This window comes from Lasioglossum baleicum, chromosome 11 (assembly GCF_051020765.1).
Source record: "Lasioglossum baleicum chromosome 11, iyLasBale1, whole genome shotgun sequence".
NCBI classification, from domain to species: domain Eukaryota; kingdom Metazoa; phylum Arthropoda; class Insecta; order Hymenoptera; family Halictidae; genus Lasioglossum; species Lasioglossum baleicum.
The window spans coordinates 5,980,900-5,999,719 of NC_134939.1; the positions used below are offsets into that span (position 1 = coordinate 5,980,900).

An 18,820-nucleotide genomic window follows, 5' to 3' on the forward strand; every position below is an offset into this window, starting at 1 on the left:
ATATTTATATTACATTGGCCATGATATTGTTGTCCAAATTATTAATATAACTGTTATACTTGGAAACTTATACAGGTCTGATAAAAGTATGTGTATTGACATGCAAAAGAAATAAAAACTAAATATTCTTTATCTATAATGGCGTACGTATGATTGATAGAAATAACAAGCCATTATTTATCTTACACATTTATTACCGAAAGAACAACGAGAATGTAAACAATTTTAAATTGTGCGGAATTCAAACTATTCTGAAACTTTAACTAATAAATAGGACTGATTCAATTATTTCATCTGTGTTTCGAGAATCTTTTGTCTGATATTAGAATTTATCTTATTTTCATTTCATATATTCCAATAAATTTTATCAAAAGACATTTTTTTTACAAATAAAATCTTTCGTTCCCAAAAAGTTTCGATTTATGTCTAGAATAAAAAATTTGCTATTTGCTATTGGAAATAGTATGTACAATATTTATAAAAGTGGAATTCGGGTCATAACATATAATTAAACGTATAGTAAATTTTTGTTGTAGTTTTATTAATTACATCATTTTTTTTGTATTTTTCATATATCTTGCTCGAAATATTTTCAATAACATACTATGCTATAAACACATTAAAGCGGAAATGCAGGATACTTGGTGACAACTCAAACTATTCTAAACTCAAAAATATTCGATTTTGGACGGGCATCAGTGCGCGCATTAGTATAGCTTCCTGCGCTGTCCAAAATCGAGCAGATTCCGAGCATCCTCCGCTTCGAGCATAGTCCGACATCATAATGCCAGCCATCTGCTCGCCAGGCTTTGCTCGAGGCTGCCAGGCTGACTGGGGAGTATACACAATTTCAACGAGATCTACTAACAAATTCAATACCCTCTTGTTACGCATACAGAACAGATTCAGTTCGTCTTTTTCACGGGAATCTCTTCAAAATCGTCTCTGGCAGGAAGCGTCCAAGATATACTTTCATATCATAGTTGAACCTTTTAACGAAGACGGAGCTCTGGCCCGATTTAATTGGAAGTGACAAAAAACGAGAGTCTGGCTCTAAGCCCTAAGTACGATTAGTTTATGAACAAAGCATTCTATTCATTGTAGGGGTTTATAAACCTTTAGATTCTTACTCTCGGGTGCTAATACTTTTTTAGACACGAATCGCATCACGTCGTGCTGCCTCTTGCAGAGTGAACTTGTTAGTGAGATCGGGCTAAAGTTCTCCATCGTATCAAAGTCAACCGTATAGATTCCGCGAGTTTGGTTTAAAATCTATTAGGCATTCGTAGAGTTGCTCCGGGACCTCGCATTGCCAGTGCGTCAACATAGGTAATAATACTTTATATAGCCAAGAACATGTGTGGTTCAGGAACGATGGAAATACCTCCGCTGAATGCGAAAAGCGGGACAGCGGAGGTATATAATCATCGTTTCTCTACGATAGGAGAAAAATTCCTATGTGTCCTGGGCGGTGGGGTTTTAGTGGGTATAGGCGAAGGTGAAGGCCATGTGATTCCTCCAAATATCACCTCAGGAGGAAGCCGAGCCCCACACTACCCTCTCCGACCATCACCGGAGGAGAGGGTGTGCGTAAGAGCATTTCCCCACCGCCCTTGAACAAAAAAGAAAGGTAATAATACTTTCTTCCATACCATCTTATTCAGTCGCGACAATTACACAAATGTAACATATTCACATATTATCAGAATATATTTGTGGTTATTGGTAAATTCGTGCTAATCACTTAACCCATTATTATTGTTTCAAAATCCTAATCTAGTAATTGAACGTTCCCACATGACACAATCTTACCGCTCGGATTGTATCAATTAAATTATTCTAGTTACGAGGCCCAGTAACAATCCTAGCAGCTCCCCAATTTCGCATTGGGTTCGTCCGCGTACCTTTAACTAACAAATTGAGACCATATCCCTAGGGGGTAACAACCCTTCACCGGCCACTCGTGCTGCTCGCGGCCCTGGCTCGTAACAACCACATTAAATTCTTTTGTCTATCTGTGCCGTAGATTGATGAAACGATTCTTGAACTTTAATAGCTTATTTTATCACATTACCTACCGGTAGTCTATCAATAGGCTTCTCAACACTAAACCTACCGGGAACTAAATGTGATTGACATGTGTTGCTTTATAAGAATAACAAGATTGAATTTGTCTAGATTTTTTTGTTATTGCGGAACACGAAACAACATGCCAAGTTCGCGTGCTTTAGTACAGTGGGTGTACAAAGTATTCGTACACTTTTTAAAAACTAATAACTTTTTTATAATTGTACCAAACGACCTGACTTTTTATAATCAATTAGAAGCATCGTTTTACGAAATGATATGCAAACAAGATTTTCCAAAACTTATAATTTTATACAGTTACATTGAAAAATAAGAAAGGCATTTTTTTTAACTTTTCTATGTGGGTCCTTAATGAAAATTTAAAATATATGTTTGGCAGATCTATGTTAGTTATACACATACTGAAAATTTCATCGAAATCGGTTGACGCAGGAAAAAACGACACGCATCGAAAGATGTACGATTCTGTGGATTTTTTAAGCAGAAACTGATCAAAAGTCGTATGAAACTACGATTTTCACATTTTTTAATCGCTTGAAGGTCGTGTGTATGTTAATCGATTTCAATGAAATTTTCAGCATGTGTATAACTAACATAGATCTTCTGAACATATATTTTAAATTTTCATTAAGGACCCAAATAAAAAAGTTAAAAAAATGCCTTTCTTATTTTTACATGTAACCTTGTAAATTATAATTTTTGGAAAATCTTTTATACATATCATTTCGTAAACCAATGCTTCTAATCTTAATATATAAAAATGGATGTTTGTATATATATATATATATATATATATATATAATTAATAGACTTCGAAACTGTTTGACCGATTAACATGAAATTTGGCACATATATGTATTTTTTCATGGAGAAGGTTTTTACGGTATTCAATTTGTTGTAACTCGCCGCTGTAGATGGCGCTGCAAAATTGGTATACATAGGTATTTGAGAACGAGGAATCTTCTATGTAAATAATCTCTATCTCTATCTCTATCTCTATCTCTATCTCTATATATAATATAATATAATATATAATAAAATCGTGTCTGTCTGTATGTATGTAACGGCATCACTTGAGAACGGCTCAACGTAGAAAGCTGGGGTTTGGACCGTTAGACGCGGCGTTTCTTCGGGAAGGTTTAGGAACAAACCGCATTCAAAAAAGTCTATTGGTTCAAAAGTTGTGACGTCATTAGTGAAAAAAGTCAACTTTTTCGCTCCCTTTTGGGCACGTTTCTGCTTATAACTTTTGATCAAATGGACATTTTCGAATGCGGTATGCTCTGCAACCTTCCAGAGACAGAGAGAGATAGAGAGAGAGTCAGAGAGAGGGATAGTGAGAGAGAGTGTCGGAGAGAGAGAGTGAGAGAGGGAGTCGGAGAGAGGGAGAGAGAGTGAGAGGGAGACAGAGTTAGACCGAAAAAAAATAGATTATCACAAACACGTTCAGCAAGAATGTACATGCTTTTAAAAAATACTCTGCCACAGCAACGCGTGGCGGGGGAAAGCTAGTTGATTATAAAAATCAGGTCGTTTGGTACAATTATAAAAAAGTTATTGGTTTTTAAAAAGTGTACGAATACTTTGTACACCCACTGTATATGCACAAAGTAGAATTGGTTGCTCATGTTCAGACGCGTCAGAGGATTCCTATGCAATAGCACGTGTATTCGCCAATGATGTGTCATCCACTGTATTCAGTTCTGCATATTTCCTGTTCTCAAAGGAAACGGATTATCATTGATCACGGGTAATTATACTTGGAGAATGCATATTAATATTACATTGGCCATGGTATTGTTGTCCGAATTATTAATCTAATCTTTGTCCAAACAACAGTTACACTTGGAAAATTCTACAGGGCTGATAAAATTATGTGTATTGATATGCAAAATAAATAAAAATAAATATTCTTTATCTATAATGACGTACGTATGATTGATAGAAATAACAAGCCATTATTTATCTTACACATTTATTTCCGAAAGAACAACGAGAAAGTAACAAATTTGAAATTGTGCGGAATTCAAACTATTCGGAAACTTTAACTACTACTAAATGGGACTGATTCAATTATTTCACCTTTGTTTCAAGAATCTTCTGTCCCACATTAGAATTTATCTTATTTTCATTTCACATCCGAATAAATCTTATTAAAAGACATTTTTTAATTCTAAAATAAACAAATATGCTACTTATTACTATTGGAAATAGTATGTACAATATTTATAAAAGTGGAATTCGGGTCATAACATAATTAAACGTATAGTTGATTTTTGTTGAAGTTTTTTATTAATTACATCATCTTTTTGTATTTTTCATATATCTTGCTTGAAATATTTTCAATAACATACTATGCTATAAACACATTAAAGCGGAAATGGAGGATACTTGGAGACAACTCAAACCAAAAATGAATGGGTACATATATTAATAGTATACACCATTTTAACGAGATCTACACTAGCAAATTCTTGAACTTTAATAGCTTATCTTATCACATTACCTACCGGAAGTCTATCAATAGGCTTCTCAACACTAAACCTACCAGGGACTAAATGTGACTGGCATGTGTTGCTTTATAAGAATAACAAGATTCAATTTATCTAGATATTTTGCCATTTTTATCATAACATATATGAGATTAAAATATTTGTTCAATCATTTCCCAAATTCTTTATAATTTGGACAATTTTAAAATGCCAATCTGAAGCCAGTCATTCGACCAGCGTTCATGAGCGTGGTGCTAATGACTGAGCGGTATCAAAAAAAGCTTAATAATGTACTTTTAAATAATAATCTCAGAAGTTGTGGTAGCATTATATTGCCTGCAAAAATTTGTTAAACTATGGAGATTTAAGAAGACTATTAGAAAATTATTGGCACTTAAAACACGTAATTTTGCTTAGTATTAATTTGCTAATGTTAACCCCTTGCCCTACAATATCGTGTCAGACTTGTGATGAAGATTCAGAACAGAATTTGATAAATATGTATGTATGTTATTAATTTCCTTTAAACCGAGATGGAAGTCTATTTTAGTCTTGTTAAGGTATAGTTCTTGGAGAACACGTAACCGTACAATAAACATAAATTTTCTCCTTTTTTAGGAAATTACGAACTACAAAATAAGTTCTAATCACTGAAACCGTAAAGTAAATAGTAGGACAAGGGGTTAATAGACCGCGCATGTAGATATAATATAACAAATAGTGCTCGAAAAATCTGTCGACAATATGTTCTCGGGATACATTATTCTAGCTACTACGTTGTTAAACGAAGGTCAGCGTATTTCCAAGGCTTCCGGATCTAGCCCTCGGTACCACGTTATCCGTAAACCTAACAGCTATGTCCGCGATGGCCATATTTCCGGTGAGAAATTGTTGCATTGTTTCCACACCAGCTCGTGGTTGACGATCGAATGGATAACCCATGGGACGTGCGTCAGGATACTTCCGGTCTCTCAAACCACAGAAACTAGAGGCATCCGTGCAACTAGTCGACTCATCCTGTGGAATCTAGACATTCAGAAATATATCTTTTAATTATATTGTTCACTATGAATTCCCGGTTTACTATTACAGCAATGAACTGGCATTCATTTTAGAGCTCGAAGAATCTACTTTCGCACATTCATTTCATATTTTTACAGGATGTGACAGATGAGAAACTGACGATCCATTTTCCTCAAAATTTCAAGAACTTATTTGTAAAAGAGACTTCCACAGATTTGACCTCGAATTTGATTTTAAAATATGTTGACCACACACGATGATGTAAAGCCTTCATGGTGTACATCAAGTTCGGAGACTTCAATCTTCAAGTCTTCGAAAATTTCATTCCCGAAAAAATTTTTCAAAAGAAAAAAGAACACACAAGTCTTCAGTTTTCCATCTGTTCTGGTGTGAAAAAGAGACTAGGTTTATTGTTGTACTATTATTTTCAACGAAATTATCACAATTTATATATTGATATCCGCTATAAGAATAATAATAATAGTCTCGAAGAAACCTTTTGTAACATTTTATCTGCTCCACCCTGTTTAAACAGAGTGTTGAATCTTTGTGCATATAACATAGCGTCCACTGTATAGTATATAGGGTGTAAAATATACTCACAGCATCACCACTGTAATCCGATACCATAGCGAAGAGTACCATGGGAAAACCTGCTTTGGTTCCTTTAGGTACTAGCATATGGTGTGGCCATCCACATCCGCAGAAATTGAATTGTTCCAAGCTCTCGCCACCCACTGGTCGATTCTCGTCTAAATTACGGAACGTTCTTTCGAAAGGTATAGTTACCGAAGACCCTGTAGAGTTCTGCTCAATCGTGTTTAGTCCTGGCCGCACTATAACGTAACAGGTGACACTCAATAAAAAATGCTAAACACGTTCACAAAGCAAAGTAACAAATTAATGCAGTAGAAAATAGTGGAATGTACGAGAAAGCTCATGGATACAGTTTGAATTTTGCATATCTTCTGGTTTAATGTCAATAATTGTACCATCTTACAGTTTGATGCATTAGGAAGTGTAAACCATAAGAAATGCATGTGATTCGAATATGTAACAGTTTCCAAGTTCTTGGAATCAGCAAAACCAGATGTGTAGCAACTAATATACTTCTAAATTTTGTATATTAATATATTTTTAAATAATTTACTTAGTAATGGTCTTCCGGAATATGTAGCAATGAAATTGCAATATAAAATGAAACTTTAATCAAGGGCATTTAGAGGTCGTGGTACTGAACATGTGAGCACTTCTCCATCAGTTACACGATATAATAAAAAACACATACAGGGTGGTCCACGCAACTTGCACACCTATAATAACTTCCAATGTATGCGTTGCACAAAAAAGTTTCGTATACAGAAGTTGCATGGTCTGAAGGGGTACATCATGTAGTGTATTTATTTTTTTTACAGATGGACGCGTAAAGGACATATGAGGGTCAACTTCATTTTTTTAAATGGAATGAGGCGTTTTTTAATACATCAATCGATGCAGCTGGACATTCGTTATAAAAAATTACTAATGTATGACTATGTATGTCGAAAAGTTAGTATTTCAGGACATATTTCAATTTAAAAAACTCTAAAATACGATTACTGTCGTACTAGACGTTAGTGTTTACTTACTTTTTAACGTCGTAGTACGACAGTAATGGTAGTTTAGAGTTATTTAAATTGAAATATCTCCTGAACTATACTAACTTTTCAACATACATAGATTAGTACTTTTTTTATAGCGAATGTCCAGCTACATCGATTGATGTATTAAAAAATACCTCATTCCATTTAAAAAAATGAAGTTGACCTTCATATGTCCTTCACGCGACCATCTGTAAAAAAATAAATACACTACATAATGTACCCCTTCAGACCATGCAACTTCTGTATAGAAAACTTTTTCGTGCAACCCATACTTTGGAAGTTATTATAGGTGTGCAAGTTGCGTGGACCACCCTGTATATGTAGTTGTATGCCTAAAAACCTTGGGAATATATGGGAATATATTGGGAATATTCTTGCCAAATATTGGTCCTTTGAGACCATATCTATTACGTAAAAAAATTATTTAGCATTATCGTAACGAAAGAGAATGAAGGAAGATATACATACTTGGTGTCCCAGTTAAATAGGATCACCTAAATACGTGCCTTATTTACTGATGTAGGAAAAACTTCTCTAACTGTGGATAGAATGTTCTTACGAGGTAATTTTTTAACGAGATTTCACCGTCATATTTTTGAAAATAAGATTCAATGTGTTAAATATTATTTTACAGCATAAAAAGACAAATCGAATAACCTCACTAACCATATAGTTTCGATCAATCAGTTTTTGCATGTTCTATAAGAGGATCGAAGAAAAAACATGAGATTTCATTTTAAAAAATACCTTGAGGAATGATTCTTTCCAGTGTTATATGAATCTACATTTTGAGGTGGTATAACCTTATTTTGAAAAGTTTCTTCCAAATAAACTGGGACACTATGTAGAATACTGATGTTTGTGACTTGTATTTTACATGACCTGACAAAATGAAAGCAACTTACGTATAACGGTGAACTTGTCCATCTCGATCATCAAATTCTTTTGATGTCTATACGTGAAGGGTAGTTCGCGTTCGTCTTCTTTCGGGCCAATGAAGATGCGCACCGTTCCCCGTTTCGGTGCGTTAGTGCGATTGTTAATAGTAATCGTATACGTGAAGTCGGTATGGTTCAGGTGAGTAAATTTAGCAAGCACTGCTCCCCGAGGAGTGAAGTCAAGTCCTCGAGATAAGTCGACAACGCTCTGAGTCCAGAAAGTGTTCAAAACGTTGCGTTGCTGATTCGTTGTCACTTTAACATCGTCTATTTCGACGCCCGGATAGTCCAACTACAAACACCACGGGAAAATACATTATCAACCTAAATGGGGCAACCTGTTCAGCGAATGAACAGAATTCGTATTAAACGAAAAACAGTTAGGGACAAATTAAGTGGACACCTGTTAAAATCTTTTTTAAATTCGTACTGAATAACTTGACTTTCTTCGACACGTTAGAGGGATTAGTTTGCTAAACATTGTACTGGGTGTATAAAAAGTAATGGTCGTCCGTTGTAGGGGTGAATCTACACCTCTGGATCGGTGGACAAAATTGTTTATAACAAAGAAAATTGTTGGTAAAGTTGTTTTTTTACATCAACACCTTCCACTCATCCAGAAGAGACAAAGTTTTAAAGAAGCCACATATCGCCAACAAATAGTTATTGAGATATAAGCTGTTAAAATTCTTCAAAATTTGATTGTGTGGAGTTATACGTATAGACAAAAGCCTACTACTACATTCCATCCGGTCGTGTCGATGAGACAGAACATAATCGTGTGCGTGCCTCGAGACAAATGAAGTTTGAAGGGGAATTTGTCGCTAGGTCTGTACGACGTCATATAGTCTCCCTGCACATTCGGATCGTAAAAGTTGCAAAATATGAAAGAATACCTTCTGTCCATTGTTATAAGAATATTAATCCTGTATTATAAAATGTTACCGTACCTCGCCGTTCCTCTATCTAGCGGATTAGGCAATATACCTGTAAAGGACGTTGTAGCAAGCAAAAAAAAACAGATCAACAACACGTGCGTATAAATCTGGTTATTGACGACCGAAGACAATACCAAAAGGAATTTCTTTGACAGTTCCCCACTTCTCAACCTAAAGTCCTTCCGATACCCCCGTCCAATTAACAAACGCAACATTTCCCCACCTAAATCTACCCTGAACCATTCACGAAAAATCGAGATGACAACCGCAGTACTATTTCGACCGTGGTCGGATTAGTTTCTTCCTGTTCGCTGTCACGATTTTGGAAAGTATGTTGAGTAGTGTTGACCCGACGGAGGAACAGAAGATTTTGAAAAATTTGTAAGTATACTTGACATTAGTATTTGAAACCCAGGATTAATATTCTTATGTATAAAAATGGATATAAGGTATTCTTTTATATTTTGCAACTTCAAATTTATGTTCCGAATGGGCAGGGAGACGATCACTTGGTACAGGCCTAGCGACGAATGTCCCTTTACATTTCGTTTGCTCGAGGCACGCACGCAATCATGTTCTGTCTGAGCGACACGGTCGTGTGGATTGTAGTAGTAGGCTTTTGTTTGCACGTATAATTCTACACAATCAAATTTTGCAAAAACTTTAACAGCTCAATAACTATTTCTTTGCGACATGTGGCTTCTTTCAAACTATTCTCTTCTGGATGAGTGGACGGTGTTGATGTAAAAAATAGCTTTACCAACAATTGTCTTTGTTATAAACAATTTTACGGCAAGTTTCTTTTACAAATGTCCACCAATCCGGAGGTGTAGATTCACCCCAAAGACCGATGACCATTACTAATTATACACACTGTGCAAGATAAAGTTACCATTGGTCGAACTCACTTAGGTCTACAAAAGGCATATTTTAAATTTTCATCACAGACACAGATGAAAAAGTTAAACATCGTGATCTCCACTGTTTCTTCGAAATTCCAAATAATGGTAATATTTTTAAAAAAATTTTTTTAAGTGGCGTTACTTGGGTCTAATTTTCAACCAGAGTTGAAAACGTTCCAGCTAAATTTCAATTTTTTACTAGCCATTTCTAATTCATAGCTATTTATACTATGTCGAATAAGCAGATCAAGGTTGAGATCTCAATAAAGTTAAAAAATATATTCCAAAATGGATACGTAAGGATTTCAATGAATCTTCCCATGGTTGCTTTCCCCTCGTGTAATTCATATTTCTCATTGATGACAAATTGTATATGTGCTGACCTGTTGAACAGTATATTCTGGCAGAGTGCTTTTATATTCTTGGAAAACGTCGTCGACGAAAGCATGCCATCTGTAGAATATAGGATCCCTCATAGCAGTAGCAGAATCGCCCATAATACTGAAATTTTCCTAAAAATGACACGAGAAAAGAAATTATATAATTTAACACAAAATACAAAAAAAATGATCAACGTTCTCGTATTTAATCGGTATTCGAGTAGTAGGTGTAACAGTCTTATTCCTGAGTTAGTCAAAATTACCTTCTATAATCTTTATGTTATTAGAATAGTTTTTCTAATGAAGTATAACGGGCGAATATATTCTAGTAAAACGTATTTACCAAATAACGATGATCCGGGTCATGGCAATAAGAGATAGCAACGTGGCCTAAATTATGAATATCGCCGTATACGTTTGGATTAGGGGAGAGGATACTAGCTTCCATGATATTCCCCAATATATCGATGCCGTCCTTTTCGGTCAATGGTACTCGCTCCCCTTTTAGATTGATCACCGATCCGGTATGTATAGCTTCATAAATGCGATCGCGCCATCTTTCTAGATCCTGGATATCGAAATCCAATTGATCCACTGGACGACTGATGTCTTTAAGAATGGCTCCGGCTGGACGAGCAGGCCATGTACGTCCAGCAACGACAGAGTCTAATTTTGGGAAATATGCTTCGGGGATCGGTTCACGCCAATTAAGAAAGCGTTTTACTCGACCAAGCCGATTGCACAGACGCTCGCAGTTGTACCTAAAAGAGCCAGAAACGGGTTGTCTTCAACATCGAATACTAAATCGATCGTTGGCACTCTTAACCCTTTGCACTCCGAATTATTTGTCAATTTGTTGCCAACAATTCCCTACTATTTTAAGTGTTTTATTTGGAATTTACTTCAAAGCACAGTTTCTTGACTAATTATATTAAATCTCAGACTTTGTTGTCATTTATATTTGTGGAACTTATATTTGTTTTTAACTACAAAATAAGACAATCAAATAAATAATGGAAGAACCAAGTATACAGGGTGAATCTCTTAACGTTGCCACCTCAAATATCTTTGTTGTTTTTAAAGATACGTCAAATGTCTGAAGGACAAAGTTAAATGGTTCAGTGGGGCTCACATGATACCAAAAATATTTTTGTTTTTATGTGATTGTTTTTAGAGATATCAAGGGGTCACCTTCATTTTTTTAAATGGAAGCACCATTTTTTTAAACACCTACAACGATAGTCCCTTTCATTAGGAATTCAGTGACTACAATTACCCATGCATGTATAAACTTTCTAAGTAGCTCCTAGTCGATATAACAGACACAAAACATTATTATTTTGCATTAACCATTAAAAATCGCAGTCTACTCGTTAATCACTCACTAATTTTCGAAGCCCCTTATTTGTAGACTTCATGCTTAGGCTATAAAAACAACAAAGATGTTAGGTGACTCACCCTGTATACATTATTATGCTTATAAAAATCCGTTTTATTTACATTTTTCTTTCACTAATGTCGAGTCACACTTGACAAAGGAGTGCAAAGGGATACACTTTGTGTAAGGGCGACTGGGATCAACAGTGACAGGGATCGGAAGGGCTGTCGAGGTAAATCTGGAATTTTTCGGGCAGTCTTACTAACGAGGTGTAGCTAGTCCATAAGCAAAGCAATTGTCGATAAGGTAACTCACTATAGAGGGTGTCCCAAAAATGTTATATTTTCTTGAGAAGGGTGATTCCTGAGGTGATTTGAAGCAACTCTTTCCTTCGCGAAAATCCTCCCCGCGGTATTGTTCAGGCGTTATTAACGAAAAACATGGACCAATCAGTGTGCAGCTACTGCGAACAGATTCTGACTGGGCCAATGCCAACGCCGCGCTCTACGGGACCCGTCACCGAGCCGAAACTCGTCTGCTGTAGCCGCGCTCTGATTGGACCTTCTTTTTCGCTAATATCTCCGTAAATAAGTCGGCGGAGGACATTTTCGCAAAGACAAAAGTTACTGGGGATGATCTCAGGAATCATGTGTTTTTCGTTATTCAATGACTTCTTCAGGTTTACCTCGACGACACTGTAGAGTCTACATCATAGAGTTCATACTTTGATACCAATGTAAAGTGAAAGGGGAATGTATATACTTGTAGACTTACCGCGCCATAATTTGTTGGTGCATGTAGTAGAAAAGTTCACCTCGGCGATCTTTGTTCACAATTTTAAGGTTGCCTTCGAACGGGTAGACCAAATGCCAATGCCAATGGTGCAAATTGATGCCGATGTCCTCTCTCCAGTATGCGACACGATGCTCGTCGTCGAGATCTGAGGCAGTGTAATCTCGAGGAATCTCGATTGGAAGCTGCGTTCAACGATAAAACTCAAATTTTAAAGAAACTCTTTGACCTGGCTCGTTTAGCATATTGAGTAACATTTTTGGAAACAAAATACAATATATATACAGGGTGTCTCAAAATTAGGTCCGGAGCCGAAAATGGGAGGTTCCTGAGATCATTTCAAGCGACATTTTCCTTTGAAAAAATGTCGGCCGCGGCTTCGTTAACGAGTTATTAACGAAAAACACGGACCAATCAGAGCGCGAGCTAGACACGTGCAGCCCGGCGCGCCGGCAGCCGAGTGTCGGTGGCACGCCGCGATGTCGTAACGAACAAAAGTTTCTCGATGATGTGATTCCTCGCCAATTTCGATAAGCTTTGGATATGTTGTCAATACCATGATTCTGAACAACATTTCCCTTTACAGTTTCTGTCGATCGGCTTTAGTTTACGACATTATTGTAAAAATTTGTAATTGTAAATCGATCGATGTACTATTTCCTATCCGATTTCGATAATCTTTGGATATGTTGTCAATACCATAATTCTGAACAACATTTCCCTTTACAGTTTCTGTCGATCGGCTTTAGTTTACGATATTATTGTAAAAATTTGTAATTGTAAATCAATCGATGTACTATTTCCTGTCCGATTTCGATAAGCTTTGGATATGTTGTCAATACCATGATTCTGAACAACATTTCCCTTTACAGTTTCTGCCGATCGGCTTTAGTTTACGATATTATTGTAAAAATTTGTAATTGTAAATCAATCGATGTATTATTTCCTGTCCGATTTCGATAAGCTTTGGATATGTTGTCAAGACCATGATTCTGAACAACATTTCCCTTGACGGTTTTTGTCGATCGGCTTTAGTTTACGATATTATTGTAAAAATTTGTAATTGTAAATCGATCGATGTACATACTATCTCCTCGCCGATGTCGATGAGCTTCATTTCAAAGGAAAAAGATATTTAAAACATCGAATTTATAACATATTTCAAAGTCATCGAAATCGGTGAGGACCCACATCATCGGCAACTTTACCCGAACGATAGAAGAAGCACAAACTTATTGAATTAAAAACTCACTTATTCAGCCGTAAATCCATTTGACTACCACATACAACCACCACACTTTTACATAATCTTCGAATCGGTGTTTTCGAGAATCATATGATTCTCGAAAAATCAATATCTCCTTGGGAACGATTTCATTTGTTTTAAACGACGCCTTCATCGAATACATTGTACGCTGGGAGAGCACAGTTTCGCGCGGCATCGCAAAGAGCATCGAACTCTTTCCGCGTCGGAGTAAGTAATTTCGTTCGATATCGATACGAGTTATAAAAGTGTGCTACGAGTTCAACAATTATGTAAAAGTGTGGTGGTTGTATGTGGTAGTCAAATGGATTTACGGCTGAATAAGTGAGTTTTTGATTCAATAAGTTTGTGCTTCTTCTATCGTTCGGGTAAAGTTGCCGATGATGTGGGTTCTCACCGATTTCGATGACTTTGAAATATGTTATAAATTCGATGTTTTAAATATCTTTTTCCTTTGAAATGAAGCTCATCGACATCGGCGAGGAGATAGTATGTACATCGATCGATTTACAATTACAAATTTTTACAATAATATCGTAAACTAAAGCCGATCGACAAAAACCGTCAAGGGAAATGTTGTTCAGAATCATGGTCTTGACAACATACCCAAAGCTTATCGAAATCGGACAGGAAATAGTACATCGATTGATTTACAATTACAAATTTTTACAATAATATCGTAAACTAAAGCCGATCGGCAGAAACTGTAAAGGGAAATGTTGTTCAGAATCATGGTATTGACAACATATCCAAAAATTATCGAAATCGGATAGGAAATAATACATCGATCGATTTACAATTACAAATTTTTTACAATAATATCGTAAACTAAAGCTGATCGACAGAAACTGTAAAGGGAAATGTTGTTCAGAATTATGGTATTGACAACATATCCAAAGATTATCGAAATCGGATAGGAAATAGTACATCGATCGATTTACAATTACAAATTTTTACAATAATGTCGTAAACTAAAGCCGATCGACAGAAACTGTAAAAGGAAATGTTGTTCAGAATCATGGTATTGACAACATATCCAAAGCTTATCGAAATTGGCGAGGATTCACATCATCGAGAAACTTTTGTTCGTTACGACATCGCGGCGTGCCACCGACACTCGGCTGCCGGCGCGCCGGGCTGCACGCGTCTAGCTCGCGCTCTGATTGGTCCGTGTTTTTCGTTAATAACTCGTTAACGAAGCCGCGGACGACATTTTTTCAAAGGAAAATGTCGCTTGAAATGATCTCAGGAACCTCCCATTTTCGGCTCCGGACCTAATTTTGAGACACCCTGTATATACATATATATATGTATATATATATACTTTTTCTGTACTCGTGCATATCCTTTTTACAAATTAAGCACCACAGATTTGCAACACGTAACTGTCAGATCGTAAAACAAAATGGATTTCGATTTTCACGTACGCAATTTTACGCAACATTGAATTATGCGAGGAACAATATTTTCGATAGAGGTACAGTAAAGCCTTCGACGAATATTTATAATTGATGCTGGCAGTATGAAAATATGAAACCTTGATTTTGAATAGTAATTAGTAGACTCCGAATTTTATGCATTTGTGAGAAAAACGAGGGGGTGCGATTTGAAGCAGTAGACAGATTTCCAAAATTTATGATGATTAATGTATTAGTTGTAGCTTCTGTCTGAACATTATTAAACCATAAAAGAAACTCTTAATTGGCTCTTGTTTGATTCAAACAATGTTTAATTTGCATAAAGATTCGCAGTCTAGTAATTAGTTCAGATATATCTTGCAAAATGTATTATATAAAATGGTAATGAATGCTATTACTCTGGATGCTGGGGGTACAAGATTGGCTTCCTCCTTAGCCCGAGAAAAAATTCCACCATCAACATATTTATCCGGAAATACTTCAGTCAATGGTGGCACTGGCAGATCCTTCGTATCTGGACGATGTAATATTGCTACTGACAGAGCATAGATGAACATGTTGGGATTCACACGATCGCGACAGTAAACTGCTACAGATAAGAAGTCCTCGTACGTCCTCATGCCTGTAAAATAGAACATTACAAGTGGTTAAATAGAACGAAATGTAAATATATTTATTTAATCCTCCGTATGCAATGCCGGAGTTAGTCGCGCCCAGTCGCGGCAGCGATACAATATACAGTTTTATTCCGATATAAAACGACGCTGTTAATTTGACCCTTAGCTCTCGAATGGTGACAATGAGGCGCCATTAAAAATTACTGCACCATAAAATTTTTAAAATCATAAGGAATGGAAATATTCTAGGTCGGAAAAAATGTTTAATTTTGAAGTTGAAGTTTTGAATTTGTTAGTTCGAAATTGTTAGTGCCAGAACGAGACGGTATGTCATATTCTATCCTTTTCCAACGAAAGATATCAGCTCAGCCGACCACTTAAAACTGCATTAGTGAAATATCGGCGCGAGTCAGATATGACTCCGGCATGGGCCTAGAACTCGCTGGAGTCCGAGGGTTAAAGAGATTTAAGATACTTGTATTTTTTGTATACACACAAGTATAGTATATAGCAACTGCTGGTGGAAAGATTTTAAACATCAAATTGCACACATGTAAAAAAGTGAGCTACAAATTAATCCGTCCTATTAAGGGGGTAGAAAAGATGGTGGTTTTCAGTAGTCAAAAGCGCTAGATAAACGATCAATCTAAGCCGCCATCGCCCTCAAAAGTCCTATTTTTACATTTACTGGACGTAATTTATATTATTCGGCAGCATGTAGCTGTCGCAGCTTTATTTTAGTATGCTTCCGAATCATGCAAATTACGCCTCGTAAATGGAAAAATCGGACTTTTGTGTGCGAACGCTGACTAGATTCATGTTTTATCTAGTTCTTTTGACTACTGAAAACCTCCATCTTTGCATCCTCGAGAAATGAGAAGGCGAATCCCGCACCTTTGCAATCCTGGAAAATGGAGTCTACTCCCGTAAACCGAGATGAAATTCTATTTTGGTTTCGTTAATGTATATTTATTGGAGAACATGTGGGCATACAATAAATATAAATTTCCTTTTTTTTAGGAAATTACAAACTACAAAGAAAGTTCTAAGTACTGATACCGTAAGATAAATCGCAGGGCAAGGGGTTAAAGTTACTAGACGAGGAAATAAATTTCTAAGTATTTCGTATTAAACTGCTTGTTAATGTTACAAGAAGAAATAAGTTTCTATGTAACACACGCTTACATAACAATCTAGTAATGTGCAAAATCAGTGTAAAATTGTATAGAACGCTACGAACCCATGAAAATATCAATAAGCCGTCCTGCATATTTTCGATGCGCTGGGATGAATAGCGAAAAAGGCTCACGCCGACCCAACTGCATTGCAAAACTAACATTGGGAAGAGTGATTTGTTTCACTTGAAGTTTCGATTCAGTTTCATCGGCGAAGCGGTTGAACACTTGGGTCGCTACGGGACGGTACCTTTCGGCCTAGAGAAACAAACACAACAGCATAATATTTCTCCGTAAACAGGGTCATTCCATTAAAAACACAATTTTTCATTTCCACAGATTATTCTATAATATTCTATTATCACACTACTATTACAGTATTCAAACATTAACACTAGGTTCACGGAGCTCTAGAGATAACTATTGCACATTATTTTATAAACATAACAAGAATGTGTCTGTCCAAATTTTTGGCCTTTTTTCCAATAATATATACCCAAAGAAATAAATTTGGTAAACAATCCTTCAGGGAAGCATCTTTACAACCTTGTTATAAAGATTATATAATATTATAATATAAGATTAAGATAAGATTATAATATAAGATTATATAATCGATTACTAGTAATCGCAAATTAAGAATATTAGAATCCTTCATTTTGATAGACCCCGTAAACCCCCCCCCCCCCTCCCTGTGCTCTATAAATTTGTTGGTGAATGAAAGATCCAAGGAACAAACATCAACATATTAAAGCATTCCTGTGTTCGGTCACTAAATAATTTCCAGAATTTTAGAAAAATTAGCTTAATGCCGTCGTTGCTAAACAATTTAATATTATAAATATTACGTGCTATTCCATTTCCTTTGAGAAGGTGGTTGAGTTCGCTTTGATTACATACTTTGTATTGTTGGTGTAAAAAATAATACGTTAACAATGGCACTGAAACTGTGCTATATCTCACTATATCATTAATATTATACAGAAATGAATGAATATAATAAGTAGACAGCGGATCTTTCTGCAAAATAGAAATTGTCTGCATCGATTGCAACGAATAGGAATTAAATTGAATGTTATTTCTTCCCGCAATGATTTGAATAAACTAGAAAGCGTATATTGACATTTTCAATTAAAAAAATTTTCCAACAATTCTGAATTCCATCTACTCAATTTCACTATAAATGCATAAAGAACCGCAGTCTAATAATAATAAGAGATCAAAGAAGAACACATTACAGTGCTTACCAAATAATCAGCTGGTATGTCGAAAGCGACTTTCTTCTCGCCCTTGGGTACATATACCGGTTCTGCAGGGCGATCGAACAGATATAAAATCCCCGATTTATCGTTTGCCATCTTAATGAATTATTTGTTGACGAAATCGAGAAGCGAAAATTACGAAATCGCGCACAATTGTATTTTCGTGTGATTGTACACTTTTTGTAACTTAACTGCGATTTATTAATAAAATATAACGACTGAAAACGGATCTGTACACCGATGCGACCGAAAGCTGTTTGCTAGAAACTCGACACAATCTGGACTTTATAAGAAAATGCTCCAGGAAAAAGTGATTTCGTAAACCGCAAAATCCGTGTTGATTACTGATATTACTGTATTCCGTTCTTCATATTTCCTGTTTTCGAAGGAAATGGGTATTATCACTAAACATATTTAAAGTTACTTAAAATTGTACATCGCATGACTGATCAAATGCACCTTTGTTAGTCCTACATACATAATATAATCTATACTTCATATTATCATTAT

At 35.9% G+C, this 18,820-nt stretch overlaps 1 protein-coding gene across 1 annotated transcript; it reads right to left on the reverse strand.

Annotated features, from left to right (window-relative positions):
- Window positions 1-4,363: 4,363 nt before the first annotated feature.
- LOC143213814 (phenoloxidase 1-like) lies at window positions 4,364-18,563 on the reverse strand. Its single transcript, XM_076434108.1, has 9 exons — window positions 18,296-18,563; window positions 17,114-17,306; window positions 15,655-15,878; window positions 12,557-12,759; window positions 10,748-11,165; window positions 10,408-10,536; window positions 8,152-8,476; window positions 6,207-6,439; window positions 4,364-5,606 (listed from the first exon to the last, which is right to left on the reverse strand). Exons 1-9 carry the CDS (start codon window positions 18,404-18,406, stop codon window positions 5,361-5,363), a joined length of 2,082 nt encoding a protein of 693 aa, XP_076290223.1. The 5' UTR covers window positions 18,407-18,563; the 3' UTR covers window positions 4,364-5,360.
- Window positions 18,564-18,820: the final 257 nt, after the last annotated feature.

Excerpts from the sequence above, each read along its gene's own strand:
- LOC143213814 (XM_076434108.1), bottom strand. The coding sequence starts at position 18,406 with ATGGCAAACGATAAATCGGGGATTTTATATCTGTTCGATCGCCCTGCA. Across the intron at positions 17,307-18,295 it reads ACATACCAGCTGATTATTTG|GCCGAAAGGTACCGTCCCGT; the intron begins GTAAGCACTGTA and ends TTGTTTCTCTAG. Across the intron at positions 10,537-10,747 it reads ACCCGGATCATCGTTATTTG|GAAAATTTCAGTATTATGGG; the intron begins GTAAATACGTTT and ends TGTCATTTTTAG.